The sequence below is a fragment of the Crotalus tigris genome, unplaced genomic scaffold (assembly GCF_016545835.1).
Source record: "Crotalus tigris isolate CLP2741 ecotype Arizona unplaced genomic scaffold, ASM1654583v1 scf7180000017741.1442986301:2390832, whole genome shotgun sequence".
Lineage (NCBI taxonomy): Eukaryota > Metazoa > Chordata > Lepidosauria > Squamata > Viperidae > Crotalus > Crotalus tigris.
Genome location: NW_024096608.1, coordinates 1,855,051 through 1,870,225, shown reverse-complemented (window position 1 = coordinate 1,870,225; position 15,175 = coordinate 1,855,051). Strand labels below are relative to the sequence as shown.

Here is a 15,175-nt window from a genome sequence, read left to right as displayed (position 1 = left end):
TCAGCGCTCCCCCAAAACGCAGCCTTGCTTTTCAGTTTAATCCTTGTGTCACTTAATTGGGAGGTGTTTTCCCAGGGATCTTTCAAACACTGCGGGCTTTCTTTTCAGAATATTTGAACTCTTTCCCAAGTTCTGTAAGCACTGTTTTCTTCTGGCTGCCTCGAGAATGTCCAGGCCATTCCAATGAAACAGAAATGCAATTTTTATTTTATCTCTTTTTTGGAAACCAAGACAAATGGATTTTGTAACATGTTTTATACCTTTAAAGCTTTTAATCTTAAATTATTCTGATTTCAGTATTTAATTTTATTGGTTAAACTGGACACCGTCAAGCATCCCTCTTCAAGGGAGATGGACAGATAAGAAATATGAAATACAAACAAACAAATTTCTGCAGCATTCTGACAGAACTGAGATAAATCATTGGGTGTTTTTTTTAAAAAAATTATTATTATTATTATTATTATTTTGCAATGAACTAGTATTTAAGTGGGGTGTCTCTTGTTCCAAGGCTGGCATTTTTAAACTGGCAGAATGGGGGCACCCAACATAGCAGCAGAGTAGTTCTTTTCCAGTAACTCATCAATGTTTTTGTTTTCTAATTAAAAGACTTTTTTATAAGAATGCCTCACACACCTTGAACTGAATGCTGACTGGCATTTGCTAAATGTTGGAAATAGGCAAAGGGAACGGGAAGGACGTTTCTTGAAAGAAATCTGATAATATATTTGATTTTCCGAAGAAACATCTTGGCTTTTGCATCTGTCTGAATATTCAGATACCAGCAAGCGTTAAATCAAAATTCACTGGGTGCATCTTTTTTTTCAAAAATCAGTTTGGGGAAAAGATTTGCCTCTTGTCTCTTTTTTTAAAAGTCACCCTTGCTTTTTTGACCCCCTTAAGCGAAGCCTGAAGTCACACAATAGTAATCTGGGTCCCTACAAAACACAAAACAAACACCCAGCGTTGTGTTTTAGTCCCGTGGGAGGGCCAGATTCTGGGCTGAGGAAAGAAGTAGGATGCAGCAACGCTTTTTTCTCCATGACTCCTAACACTGGCACACATCTGATTGGCACGGAAGAACAAAAATCAATATTACGAAATTCTCCCGCCTCACGCTTTAGTTTTTAACAATTCAGGAATTGTTCTTCTTCCTGTCTGAAGCTTCCGGGATATTCTTTCCATCCCTTTCTGTTTGTTCTTCCTTGTAAACTAGCTTTGGCAAGGTCAGCTCTGAAGGATGCCAGGCTTAAAGACCGGGAAGATTTAGAGGTTGTAAAAGTCCGTCTGACTCCTTCGTTTTCTCTCCTTGCGCCTTGGTTTTTATCCCTTCTGAAAACTCAGCTACTTTCACAACCTAAATTACAAGGGTTCCTCTGATCCAGCTGCCATCTCGCTTGAGGAAAAAACAAAGAAAAATAAATTAAAATTGGATGGGAACCTTTTTTTTCTTTTTAATCCTTGTTCACCGGGGAGCAGATGAGTGTCTTGTGCAACTGCAGCGTCGATTAAACGTGACTTTCCTGCACAGCGGCTCACCTGCCCTAATCCTCCTGGCTAGAATAAAATGTGTGCCAGGTTTAGTATCCCCCCCCCCCTTCGACAAAGCAACCAGGGGTGGGACTTTTTCTAAAACAATGAGTGGAAAAGCACAGCAGGCCAAAAACCACCAGACATTATAAGTGACGGTAACTGGATCTGGTTGCTCCTTTTAGGTCATTGAGATAACATGAGCGACTCTGGGGTGAAGGTGGTCCAATTTTGTGCAGGCTGGAAGAAGATCCGTGCCTTTTGCTGCCTCAGATTCTGACGCTGCTTTTTAATTTTTCGGGGATTTTAGGAGCAGAGGCGGGAAACCCCGTTTGCAAGCAGGTCATTTAGTTGGGGTGGGGGGATGAGGACGGGGGAAGGGTTTTCTCAATAGGATTGGCCCTGGAATGCTTCCAGAGCTAATGCAAAAATAATCCTTTTTTTTACAAAGGTTGCGGTGGTCTCTCCAATCCTTGCCTTGACCCATTTCCCGTTTTTTTCCCTGGGTCGGCATTTGGCCCCGATAACACTCTGAAAGTGACCCTTGAGGTTGTTACTACTTTTGTCAACAAGGCTGATCATCCACAGAGGTTTGTCATAATTAGGGTTTTGCTATTTTTTGCATCCAGTGTCGGAAAGGGGTCTCCGAATAGATGTACCTGCTCCAAAATTCTTTTTTCCCCCCCAGCATTGGGTATGGAGCCAATCCTGTCCGCATTATATTCCTAAATAAAGAATATGAGCAAAGTTGAACACACACACACACACACACACACACACACACACACACGGGCTATTTTTATGAGAATTTTTCAATGCAATAAAAGTGTAACAGACTAAAAGAATAAAGAAAAAAGGAAAGAAAAAAACAAAAAAAGAAAGCATAGAATTAAATGTCTGCTCTTCTTTCTATCAGATAATTGACATACTATTTTTTTCTTCTCTCTCTTCAACCATTTTTAATCCTCAAATCCATAAAGTTGTTTCTTCTTTCAACAACAACAAAAATCCATATAAGACTTCTAGCTTCTTAAAAAAATATTTCATTGTTTTTTTGTTCCCTGACCAAACTGATCAGCTTCACCATTTCTGCAGGCTCAGTCAGTTTTATAATTCAGTCTTCTACTGTGGGTACTTCATTATCCTTCCATCCTTATGCGTTCAATTATTTTATGTACAGGAAGTATTTTTTTTTTATGGGAAGAGATTTTTGATTTCTGGGTATGTTTGGTTAACCTTTGGAGTACATGCGTTTTATAAGCATTTAATATATGAGTTTGCTGTGCTAGTTCATTATAATTTTTGGTTTTACAAAAATGAAAACTATTGTATAAATGTTTATAATAGCTTTTTTAAGCTAAAAAAAGGGATTGAATAGCACTATGATCATAATTTAAAAGCCATAAAACACACAGTTGGTTTGACTTGGACTTTCAAGCAGCAACCAAAGTCATTTTGAAAGTGGCTCTTGCATGCTTCAGATTACAGTTTTACAAAAGTTAATTAGTGAAATTAATTCTGATTTTTTTTCTCCTTTAATCAGAGCACAACAATGGAAGAAACCGCCATATGGGAACAACACACAGTGACGCTTCACAGGGTGAGTTTCTAAAACAACATTTCTGTGATAAAAAATCCAGAATGTTCTTGAAAGCAGCAAGAAAAATAAGGATCTTTTTAAGAAGTTAAAATCAGAGCAAAATGTCTTCCTCCTTTGTTTGAAATTGGTATCATCGAAAACAGCCTAGGATAATTTATTATGTCCTTTGACCAAATTTCTTTCCACAATTTGGAATTAGATGGGATTCCCCCATCCCCAAGGATTGTCTTCTATAAACCTTAGCATTTTATTGTGCTTCATGATGCTGTACAGTAAATGGGGTTTTATAGCACAACCCAATGGAGTTTGAATATTGCACATTCATTTTATTTTGATTTTTCATTCGCCTTTTTCCCAAAGAGATTTTGTGGTGCTCCAGAAGAAATCCCTGGATGGTCTTATAGAGGCAGTCCTCAACTTACAACCACAATTTTGAGCCCAATGTTTATGTTGCTAAGTGAGACAGTTGTTAAGTGAGTTTTGCCCCATTTGACAACATTTTCTACCATAGTTGTTAAGTGAATCACTCCGGTTGATAAGCTAGTAAAACGGTTGTTAAGTGAGTCTGGCTCCCCCATGCTTGTCAGAAGGTCGCAAAAGGGGATCACGTGACACCTCCTCCTCCCGGGATGCTGCTACCGTCATAAATATGAACCAGATGCCGAGCATCCAAATTTTGATCACGTGACTGTGGGGAGATGCTGCAACAGTCGTGTAAAAAACAGCCCTAAGTCCCTTTTTCCAATGTTGTCGTAACTTCCAATGTCACTAAACAAACGTTGGTAAGTCAAGGACTTACAACCTGTAATAAGATCCCCAAAAATCCAAAACAGAAGTTAGAAAGGATCGACCAGGCAGCTAGTGGACAAATTGCTCAGTTGCTCAAGAATTAAACAGCAGCTGAACCAGTTTGTACATGACTAGACATTATCCAACAAGGTGTATACAACATGCACTTAAGTGTGGTTAAATACCAGCCTAGTTGGATTACACTGTCGTGAGCTACTCCATAAAACTGTTGTAACATTAGGAATCTAGATTGTTGAGTCAAGTGATCCCTTTCCCCGATAGCCGAGTTCATTCATCTCCGTATATTTCCCTGTGGCCGGAAGAACTAAAGGCTCGATTATTTCTTGCTCTTCCACTCCCCCCCCCTCTTTTTTAAATATGGAAAGCTAAAAAGATGGAATAAAGTGATTTTGTACATACAGGCAGTTCTCGGCTTACGACCATAATTCAGCCCCAGTTTTTCTGTTGCTGAGTGAGACATTTAAGGGAGTTTAGCCCCGTTTTACAGCCTTTCTCACCTCTGTTGATGAGTGAACCGCACTGCAGGGGTCAACTTAGTAACACGGGTGTTAAGTGAATCTCTGTTGTGTTAGTAAAACACGGTCGCTAAGTGAACCTGGCTCCCCCACTGGCTTGGCTTGTCGGAAGGTCACAAAAGGGGAACACACACATACACACACCCCGGGACACCACAGTAAATACGAGTCAGGTGCCAAGTGTCCGAATTTGGATCACGTGACCACGGGGGAATGCTGCAACAGTTGTAAGTGTGTAAAGTGGTCACAACTCACTTTTTTCAGTGCTGTTGTAACTTTGAACCGTCACTAAATGGACTGTCGCAAGTTGAGGACTGCCTGTACTAATATTCAGAGATGAACGGAGGTGGAAAAAATAGTTCAGTGCTTCAGTCCGTCACTGTTCCCAGAATCGGAACTGCACTGCTCGGATGGCAGCCTGGAGCACCCAGTCCAACTGAGAGGGTTTCAGAGTTGTGCAGGAGACAAAAAAAGGACACCAGATGCTCTTTAATTCCTGCTTGGAAAAACAGCTTTTCTGAGCCTGTTTTCTCAACGGAAACAGACGTCCTGGAGGAGATTTTCAGCTTCCTCTGATTCTTGATTAAAACTTGGATTTGGCCAAAGCGAGATTACCTCCTCGGCTTGCTACGAAGGGCATCTGCTTTCCGAATTAGAGCGGGAAAGGAGATGGCCTTGGTGGAGTTTTGCTCTTTCTCCTTCTTGGTGAGGCCAACAGAGAATGAGATTATGGTTGATTGAAACTTCCTACCAGCTATAAATAGTGGGAAGATTTGACAAGGCCCCTTGGAACATTCCAACAACTTTCACACACAACTTCTAACCATACACATACCCAGGATTTGGCCTTCAAACCAACAACCTGAGATGGTCATAACTCCTGAATCAGGTACTTGAGTGTTTACTTTAAAATGAGGGGAGGGACTTCAACTCCCAGAATTCTCCAGCCAGCTGTGTTGGCTAGGGAATTCTGGGAGTTGGAAGTTCACAGATTATAAAGTCACCAAGGTTGAGAAAGACTGACCGACTTGATAAATGAGAAGTAAAACTCAATGTTGATGCAACTGCCTCCTCTCTAATATTTCATTAAGGCAGAATTTGCCTGTCTTTAGGATGGGTTGTGTTAATAAGTAAAAATGCCATCTGGATGTTGGTCTACGTTTGGGAGAGCTCAACCCTGGCGCTGCGCAGCCTGTAGAGAAAGTTCACACAAGAAGGAAGAATGTTGACATCTTTATGCTCTTCTGAATTCCTTCTTACAGCAGAATAAAACAGCCCTTGTTCTTCTAGTTGTCACCCCAATTCCGAGAAAGCTACTGTTCTTTCTTGAGTAGCCATTTGAGGGGGGAGGGCTAAAAAGACACTTCATAATATTTCCGCACTGTCCAGGTGCGAAAGATCAGGTCCACAAATGAAGGTCCAATTAAATTGAATTCAAACAATGAATCAGCGAACACCTAGAGGCAAACAAAGTCATTACTAAAAGCCAACATGTGTTTGTCAAAAACAGATCATGCCAGACAAATCTTATTGCATTCTTTGACCAAGTGACAAAATTAGTGGATCAGAGGAATGCTGTGGATATAATTTACTTGGACTTCAGTAAGGCATTTGATAAAGTATATCACAACCTACTACTTGATAAGATAGAAAAATGTGGGTTAGACAGCATCACCACCAGATGGATCCGTAGCTGGCTGACCGGCCGTACTCAGCATGTGGTCCTCAATGGAACTGCATCTACATGGAGGGAAGTGTGTAGTGGGGTGCCCCAGGGCTTTGTTCTAGGCCCAGTGCTCTTCAGCCTCTTCATCAACAATTTGCACGAGGGGATAGATGGGGAAACCATCAAATTTGCAGATGACACCAAGCTGGCAGGAATAGCCAACACTCCAGAAGACAGGCTTAAGATACAGGAGGATCTGGACAGACTTGAACACTGGGCACTATCTAACAAAATGAAATTTAATGGTGAAAAAAGTAAGGTTCTACATTTAGGCAAGAAAAACCAAATGTATAGGTATAGTATAGGGGGTACCTTGCTCAATAGTAGTAACTGTGAGAGGGACCTCAAAGTCCTAGTGGACAATCACTTAAATATGAGCCAGCAGTGTGCTGCAGCTGCCAAAAAGGCCAATACAGTGCTAGGCTGCATTAACAGAGGGATAGAATCAAGATCGCGTGAAATATTAATACCACTTTACAATGCCTTGGTAAGGCCACACTTGGAATACGGCATCCAGCTTTGGTCACCATGATGTAAAAAAGAAGTTGAGACTCTAGAAAGAGTACAGAGAAGAGCAACAAAGATGATTAGGGGACTGGAGGCTAAAGCATACAAGGAATGGCTGCTGGAATTGGGTATGTCTAGTTTAATGAAGAGAAGGACCGGTGGGGGGGGGGGGTACACGATAGCAGTGTTCCAGTATCTCGGGCTGCCCCAAAGAAGAGGGAGTCAAGCTATTCTCCAAAGCACCAGAAGGCAGGACAAGAAGCAACGGATGGAAACTAATCAAGGAGAGAAGCAACCTAGAACTAAGGAGAAACTTCCTGACAGTGAGGACAATTAACCAGTGGAACAACCTGCCTCCAGAAGCGGTGAATGCTCCAACACTGGAAGTTTTTAAGAAGAGACTGGATGGCCGAAATGGTATAGGGTTTCCTGCCTGAGCAGGGGGTTGGACTAGATGACCTCCAAGTTCCCTTCCAACTTTTATTTTTATGGATCATCGCACAGTCATCAGATGTTCAGACTGGATTTGGCATTTTGTCTACTTATCGAGTCCTTACCCAGGACCTGGGATAGGCAGATGTGGATGTTTGATGGTATTAAGATATCGTCGCAGGATGGAAGCAGTTCCTAGTAAGGCCGCCTTTTGCAATTGGCTAGTAGCGAATTTGTCAATGCCAATGGTGTTTAAGTGGTGCTCCAGTTGTTTTGGGCGCCTATGACTATTGGTACTACCCTTGCTTGCTTTTGCCACAGTCTTTCTATTTCTATTTGTAGGTCTTTGTATTTTGTTATCTTCTCCAGTTCTTTCTCATCTATTCTGTCTCCAGGCACTGCCACGTCCACTATTTTTGTCTTTCTTATCAACAATTGTTAAGTCTGGGGTGTTATGTTGCAGGTGCTTGTCTGTTTGAATTCTGAAGTCCCAGAGCAGTTTAATTTTATCATTTTCTATGACTTTCTCTATTTTATGATCCCACCAGTTTTTGCTTACAGGCAAATGATATTTTTTGCAGATCTTCCAATGCACCATTGTTGCTACTTTGTCATGCCGCTGCTTGTAGTCAGTTGTGCAATCTTCTTGCAACAGCTTACCAGGTGGTCCACTGTTTCTTCAGCTTCTTTGCATAGGTGGCACTTAACTGTCTGTTGCTGTCTTCTCAATTTTGACTTTATATGCATTTGTCCTTAAGGTTTGGTCTTGTGCAGCCAGAATTAGTCCCTCGGTCTCTTTCTTCAATTTTCCTGCTCTTAGCCATTGCCAGGTCTTATTATTATCTGCTTTCCAGCTATTTTTTAATGTATTGGCCATGTAGTGCTTTGTCTTCCCATGCCTCTATTCTGTTCTTCATTTGGTCTTTCTGGTAGGCCAGTTTGGTCTCTCCAGTAGTCAGTAAGCCTTCCTGATATACTAATTTCAGTGCATCTTCATCATTGTTCTTCAGATATTCTTCCAAAGTTCTTCAGATATTCTTTTTTTTCTTCTTCAACCATCTGATGTACTTGTAGCATTCCACGCCCACCTATTTGCCTTGGTAGATAAAGTCTATCAATGTCACTGCGTGGATGAAGGGCATGATTCATTGTCATTATTTTTCTGGTCTGCCTATCCATTGCTTTTAGTTCTGCTTGAGTCCAGTCCACTATTCCAGCTGTGTACCTAATGACTGGGATTGCCCAGGTGTTGATTGCCTTTATGGTATTTCCTCCATTGAGTTTGGACTTTAAGATCTTCTTCACTCTCTTGATGTATTCACCTCTAATCTTTTTCTTGACTTCAGTGTGCTTGATGTTGTCAGCTTGAAGGATACCCAAGTATTTGTAGTACTCTTCCTCATCCAGACTCTTAATGTTATTTTCGTGGGGCATCTTGATTCCTTCAGTTTTCACTACTTTTCCTTGTTTGATAGTAAGTGTGGCACATTTGTCCAAGCCAAACTCCATAACAATATCTTGGCTATATATATGGACAGTGTTGAGCAGCGATTCTATTTCAGATGATGTTTTTCCATATAGCTTCAGATCATCCATGTAAAGGAGGTGGGATAGTCTGGCAGATGTTTTTGATGTTTGATAGCCATGTCCTGAGTTATTCAGTATTGTTGACAGAGGAAACAGTGAAATAACAAATAGTAATGGTGATAATGAATCTCCTTGAAATATTCCTCTCTTGATATTAACCTCTCCCAGTCTCTCACCATTGATCTGCAACTGTGTCTTCCATTGTGCCATCGATCTTTGCACAAATTTTCTGATGTTTCTACTGACTCCTGTTATTTCTAGGCACTTGATTATCCAGTCATGTGGCAGAGAGTCAAATGCCTTTTTGTAGTCAATCCATGCCACATTCAGGTTGGTCTTCCTTTCTTGCAGTTTTTCATTTTGTCTATTAGGAGTTGATCTTTTGTTCCTCTGCTATTGGGGCGGTTTCCTTTCTGCTCAGGTGGAAAGAGATTGTTTTCAACTAGATGCTGTTGTACTGCATCAGCTACCACACCAGTTAGTAATTTGAAAGTTGTTGGTAAGCAGGTAATTGGCCTGTAGTTACCTGGTGTTGCCCCTTTTGCTGGATTTTTCATTATTAGGTAGGTTTTCCCGGTTGTTAGCCACTTTTCAATTTCTCCTCCTTGTAGTATATTGTTGAACTGCTTGGCAATGAGTGGGTGTTGTTGTTGTTGTTGTTATTATTATATATACAGTCAGCCAGATGTTCAGACTGGATTTGGCATTTTGTCTACCTATTAAGTCCTTACCCAGGACCTGGGATAGGCAGATGTGGATGTTTGATGGTATTACAGGTATCGTCGCAGGATGGAAGCAGTTCCTAGTAAGGCCGCCTTTTGCAATTGACTAATAGCGAATTTGTCAATGCCAATGGTGTTCAAGTGGTGCTCCAGTTGTTTTGGGATTGCACCCAAGGAGCCTATTACTATTGGTACTACCCTTGCTTGCTTTTGCCACAGTCTTTCTATTTCTATTTGTAGGTCTTTGTATTTTGTTATCTTCTCCAGTTCTTTCTCTTCTATTCTGCTGTCTCCAGGCACTGCCACGTCCACTATCCAGACTTTTCTGTCTTTCTTATCGACAATTGTTAAGTCTGGGGTGTTATGTTGCAGGTGCTTGTCTGTTTGAATTCTGAAGTCCAGAGCAGTTTTTAATAATAAATAATTAATAATAATAATAATAATAATAATAATCCCCCAGTGAGGCACTACCTTGACGTGGTTGTGGGGCTTGTGTACTCTGAGGAAGATGAGAGCTATGCCAGAGGTTCAACCATACTGGACAGGTCTCATCAGAGGAGTCAGACAAAGAGTGTCTCTCCCATAAAAAATATGGTGAGACGTAAATTGCAGAATGCCATACCGGCTCGGACGTCGCCCGGGTTAACAAGGTCCGCACTAGATATTGGAGTTCCTGGATATCTGGTGAAAAATGGGTTACAGGACTCAGGACTGTTGGCTGAGCAACCAGGGCCAGCAGCTGCAGAACTACTGGAAGAAAAGGTGTTTACCCGTCGCAGATACACAGTGATGGAAAACAAAGAAATAATGATCTGTTACTACAGATCAAGTCCAACAAGAAGAGGATATCTAAAACGAATGCACCAGTTCTGGAAAGAACAACATCCAGAATCAGAAATAACAGAACAGAGACTAGCAGATCAACGCCGATTTATAACACGAAACAAAATATTCACAGAAACAGAATTGGACGAACTGCAAAGGTTTACCCAGGGCAAAGAAATCAAAGCCTTACCAGAAGTAATTCAGAATGTAGAGGCTAACCAGGGGGAGTTGGCAGTGAAGGAATCTAGCAGAAATATACAACTGTTCTCATTTGGAAACCAGGCACCTCTACTCAGGAAGAACAAAACCCTCTAACTAAAGAAATAAAAGAATTGAAACAAAGAATAACTGAGCATCTAGAACAGCACAAAAACAACAGAATAAGGCTGCCTGCATTGAAGCTTGTTTCAAAGAAACAGCTAGCACAAGCATTAAAAGATGCAAATACTGCAATAGCAAGTATAAGCACCAATTCACTGCAAGAAACAAACCAACTAATGTACAGCACAGCTGCAGTTATAACAGAATACCTGGGATGCAAAATCAACAAAGAAGAAAAACAAACAAACAGTGCACCAGAAAAATGGAAGGTTAGACTAGAAAATAAGATCAGCAAGTTAAGATCACATGCAAGCAAGCTAGAACAGATGAAAGAAAAGAAGCTGAAGAACAAGAAGACCAAAGAATATCTAATCAAGAAATACCACTTAGAAACAAGGAAGATCAAGGAAGCACTGGAAATAATAAAGCAACAAATAACAGCTATAGCCAGGAAAATCAGTAGATATGAAGCTCGAATTGCAAACTATAGGCAGAACCTCCAATTTCAATCCAATCAGAAACGTTTCTACCAATCCATCAATGGAGAAACTGCAAGGAATCAGTCAGTACCTGACAAGGAAGAAACAGTGCAGTTCTGGAAGCAGATATGGGATAACCCAAAGAAATACAACAAGGATGCGGCTTGGTTAAAAGAGGTGGATGCAAATAAAACAGAAGTTGAAATGAAAGAACTAGTAATAACAACAAAAATGGTAGAAAAAAGAGCAAAGAAAATCAAAAATTGGTCAGCACCAGGTGAAGATGAACTGCATGGGTTTTGGTTGAAACATCTAACTGTTATACACCCACTCATTGCCAAGCAGTTCAACAATGTACTACAAGGAGGAGAAATTGAAAAGTGGCTAACAACTGGGAAAACCTACCTAATAATGAAAAATCCAGCAAAAGGGGCAACACCAGGTAACTACAGGCCAATTACCTGCTTACCAACAACTTTCAAATTACTAACTGGTGTGATAGCTGATGCAGTACAACAGCATCTAGTTGAAAACAATCTCTTTCCACCTGAGCAGAAAGGAAACCGCCCCAATAGCAGAGGAACAAAAGATCAACTCCTAATAGACAAAATGATCTTGGAAAACTGCAAGAGAAGGAAGACCAACCTGAATGTGGCATGGATTGACTACAAAAAGGCATTTGACTCTCTGCCACATGATTGGATAATAAAGTGCCTAGAAATAACAGGAGTCAGTAGAAACATCAGAAAATTTGTGCAAAGATTGATGGCACAATGGAAGACACAGTTGCAGATCAATGGTGAGAAAGCTGGGAGAGGTTAATATCAAGAGAGGAATATTTCAAGGAGATTCATTATCACCATTACTATTTGTTATTGCACTGTTTCCTCTGTCAACAATACTGAATAACTCAGGACATGGCTATCAAACATCAAAAACATCTGCTAGACTATCCCACCTCCTTTACATGGATGATCTGAAGCTGTATGGAAAAACATCATCTGAAATAGAATCGCTGCTCAACACTGTCCGTATATATAGCCAAGATATTGTAATGGAGTTTGGCTTGGACAAATGTGCCACACTTACTATCAAACAAGAAAAAATAGTGAAAACTGAAGGAATCAAGATGCCCCACGAAAATAACATTAAGAGTCTGGATGAGGAAGAGTACTACAAATACTTGGGTATTCTTCAAGCTGACAACATCAAGCACACTGAAGTCAAGAAAAAGATTAGAGGTGAATACATCAAGAGAGTGAAGAAGATCTTAAAGTCCAAACTCAATGGAGGAAATACCATAAAGGCAATCAACACCTGGGCAATCCCAGTCATTAGGTACACAGCTGGAATAGTGGACTGGACTCAAGCAGAACTAAAAGCAATGGATAGGCAGACCAGAAAAATAATGACAATGAATCATGCCCTCATCCACGCAGTGACATTGATAGACTTTATCTACCAAGGCAAATAGGTGGGCGTGGAATGCTACAAGTACATCAGATGGTTGAAGAAGAAAAAATGGCTTTGGAAGAATATCTGAAGAACAATGATGAAGATGCACTGAAATTAGTATATCAGGAAGGCTTACTAACTACTGGAGAGACCAAACTGGCCTACAAGAAAGACCAAATGAAGAACAGAATAGAGGCATGGGAAGACAAAGCACTACATGGCCAATACATTAAAAAAATAGCTGGGAAAGCAGATAATAACAAGACCTGGCAATGGCTAAGAGCAGGAAAATTGAAGAAAGAGACCGAGGGACTAATTCTGGCTGCACAAGACAAGCCTTAAGGACAAATGCATACAAAGTCAAAATTGAGAAGACAGCAACAGACAGTAAGTGCCGCCTATGCAAAGAAGCTGAAGAAACAGTGGACCACTTGGTAAGCTGTTGCAAGAAGATTGCACAGACTGATTACAAGCAGCGGCATGACAAAGTAGCAACAATGGTGCATTGGAAGATCTGCAAAAAATATCATTTGCCTGTAAGCAAAAACTGGTGGGATCATAAAATAGAGAAAGTCATAGAAAATGATAAAATTAAACTGCTCTGGGACTTCAGAATTCAAACAGACAAGCACCTGCAACATAACACCCCAGACTTAACAATTGTCGATAAGAAAGACAAAAAAGTCTGGATAGTGGACGTGGCAGTGCCTGGAGACAGCAGAATAGAAGAGAAAGAACTGGAGAAGATAACAAAATACAAAGACCTACAAATAGAAATAGAAAGACTGTGGCAAAAGCAAGCAAGGGTAGTACCAATAGTCATAGGCTCCTTGGGTGCAATCCCAAAACAACTGGAGCACCACTTGAACACCATTGGCATTGACAAATTCGCTATTAGTCAATTGCAAAAGGCGGCCTTATTAGGAACTGCTTCCATCCTGCGACGATATCTGTAATACCATCAAACATCCACATCTGCCTATCCCAGGTCCTGGGTAAGGACTCGATAGGTAGACAAAATGCCAAATCCAGTCTGAACATCTGGCTGACTGTGCGATGATCCATAATAATAATAATAATAATAATATAATAATAATAATAATAATAATAATAATACAAAAAGTCTGGATAGTGGATGTGGCAGTGCCTGGAGATAGCAAAATAGAAGAGAAAGAACTGGAGAAGATAACAAAATACAAAGACCTACAAATAGAAATAGAAAGACTGTGGCAAAAGCAAGCAAGGGTAGTACCAATAGTCATAGGCTCCTTGGGTGCAATCCCAAAACAACTGGAGCACCACTTGAACACATTGGCATTGACAAATTCGCTATTAGTCAATTGCAAAAGGCGGCCTTATTAGGAACTGCTTCCATCCTGCGACGATATCTGTAATACCATCAAACATCCACATCTGCCTATCCCAGGTCCTGGGTAAGGACTCGATAGGTAGACAAAATGCCAAATCCAGTCTGAACATCTGGCTGACTGTGCGATGATCCATAATAATAATAATAATAATAATAATAATAATAATAATAATACAAAAAAGTCTGGATAGTGGATTTGGCAGTGCCTGGAGATAGCAGAATAGAAGAGAAAGAACTGGAGAAGATAACAAAATACAAAGACCTACAAATAGAAATAGAAAGACTGTGGCAAAAGCAAGCAAGGGTAGTACCAATAGTCATAGGCTCCTTGGGTGCAATCCCAAAACAACTGGAGCACCACTTGAACACCATTGGCATTGACAAATTCGCTATTAGTCAATTGCAAAAGGCGGCCTTATTAGGAACTGCTTCCATCCTGCGACGATATCTGTAATACCATCAAACATCCACATCTGCCTATCCCAGGTCCTGGGTAAGGACTCGATAGGTAGACAAAATGCCAAATCCAGTCTGAACATCTGGCTGACTGTGCGATGATCGATAATAATAATAATAATATAAATCCCAAAACAACTGGAGCACCACTTGAACACCATTGGCATTGACAAATTCGCTATTAGTCAATTGCAAAAGGCGGCCTTACTAGGAACTGCTTCCATCCTGCGACGATACCTGTAATACCATCAAACATCCACATCTGCCTATCCCAGGTCCTGGGTAAGGACTCGATAGGTAGACAAAATGCCAAATCCAGTCTGAACATCTGGCTGACTGTGCGATGATCCATAATAATAATTGTTATTATAAAATACATGATTTACATGTTGGCTTAAAATTGCATTGAAGGAAAGAAACTCTGTCTGTAGTACCCAAGTTCCCTGATGTATTGCTAATAGTGCGTATCAGTTTGGAGTTAAATAAAGTCAATGGCAGTCAGGGAGGGTTGACTTAGTTCATTTGTGACTACGTAGGGATTCTAGGATGGTTCCTCTCTTGATTCCACCCTCAGGTTCTGCCAATCCTTCGCCTACACGCCGTGTATGAAAATTTTAAGGGCAGATCATCTCAGTTTCCGAGGGCCAGCTGCTATTTCATAAGAACCCTCAAGTCTGTTGCATAAAATGCAGCAGTTTTGAAGCAAGAGGACTCAGTTCTTGCAACTCACTCCAAAAGCGATTGTCATACAGGCAGAGGAAATGAATGGAGTCTGAAAGGGACTTGCATTCTTCTTTCACCAGAGTAGAACTGCAGCTTGAGTAGATCCTGGCAAGTCCTG

At 40.7% G+C, this 15,175-nt stretch overlaps 1 protein-coding gene across 14 annotated transcripts in view; it reads left to right on the top strand.

The window, feature by feature from the left end:
* TJP1 (tight junction protein 1) overlaps window positions 1-15,175 on the top strand; it is a 160,744-nt gene that overhangs the window by 106,433 nt on the left and 39,136 nt on the right. For all 14 annotated transcript variants that reach the window (XM_039340157.1, XM_039340145.1, XM_039340144.1 and 11 more), the window contains one exon: window positions 3,074-3,130. In XM_039340157.1, coding sequence (XP_039196091.1) covers window positions 3,074-3,130 — 57 coding nt within the window. The remainder of the gene's footprint in view (window positions 1-3,073; window positions 3,131-15,175) is intronic.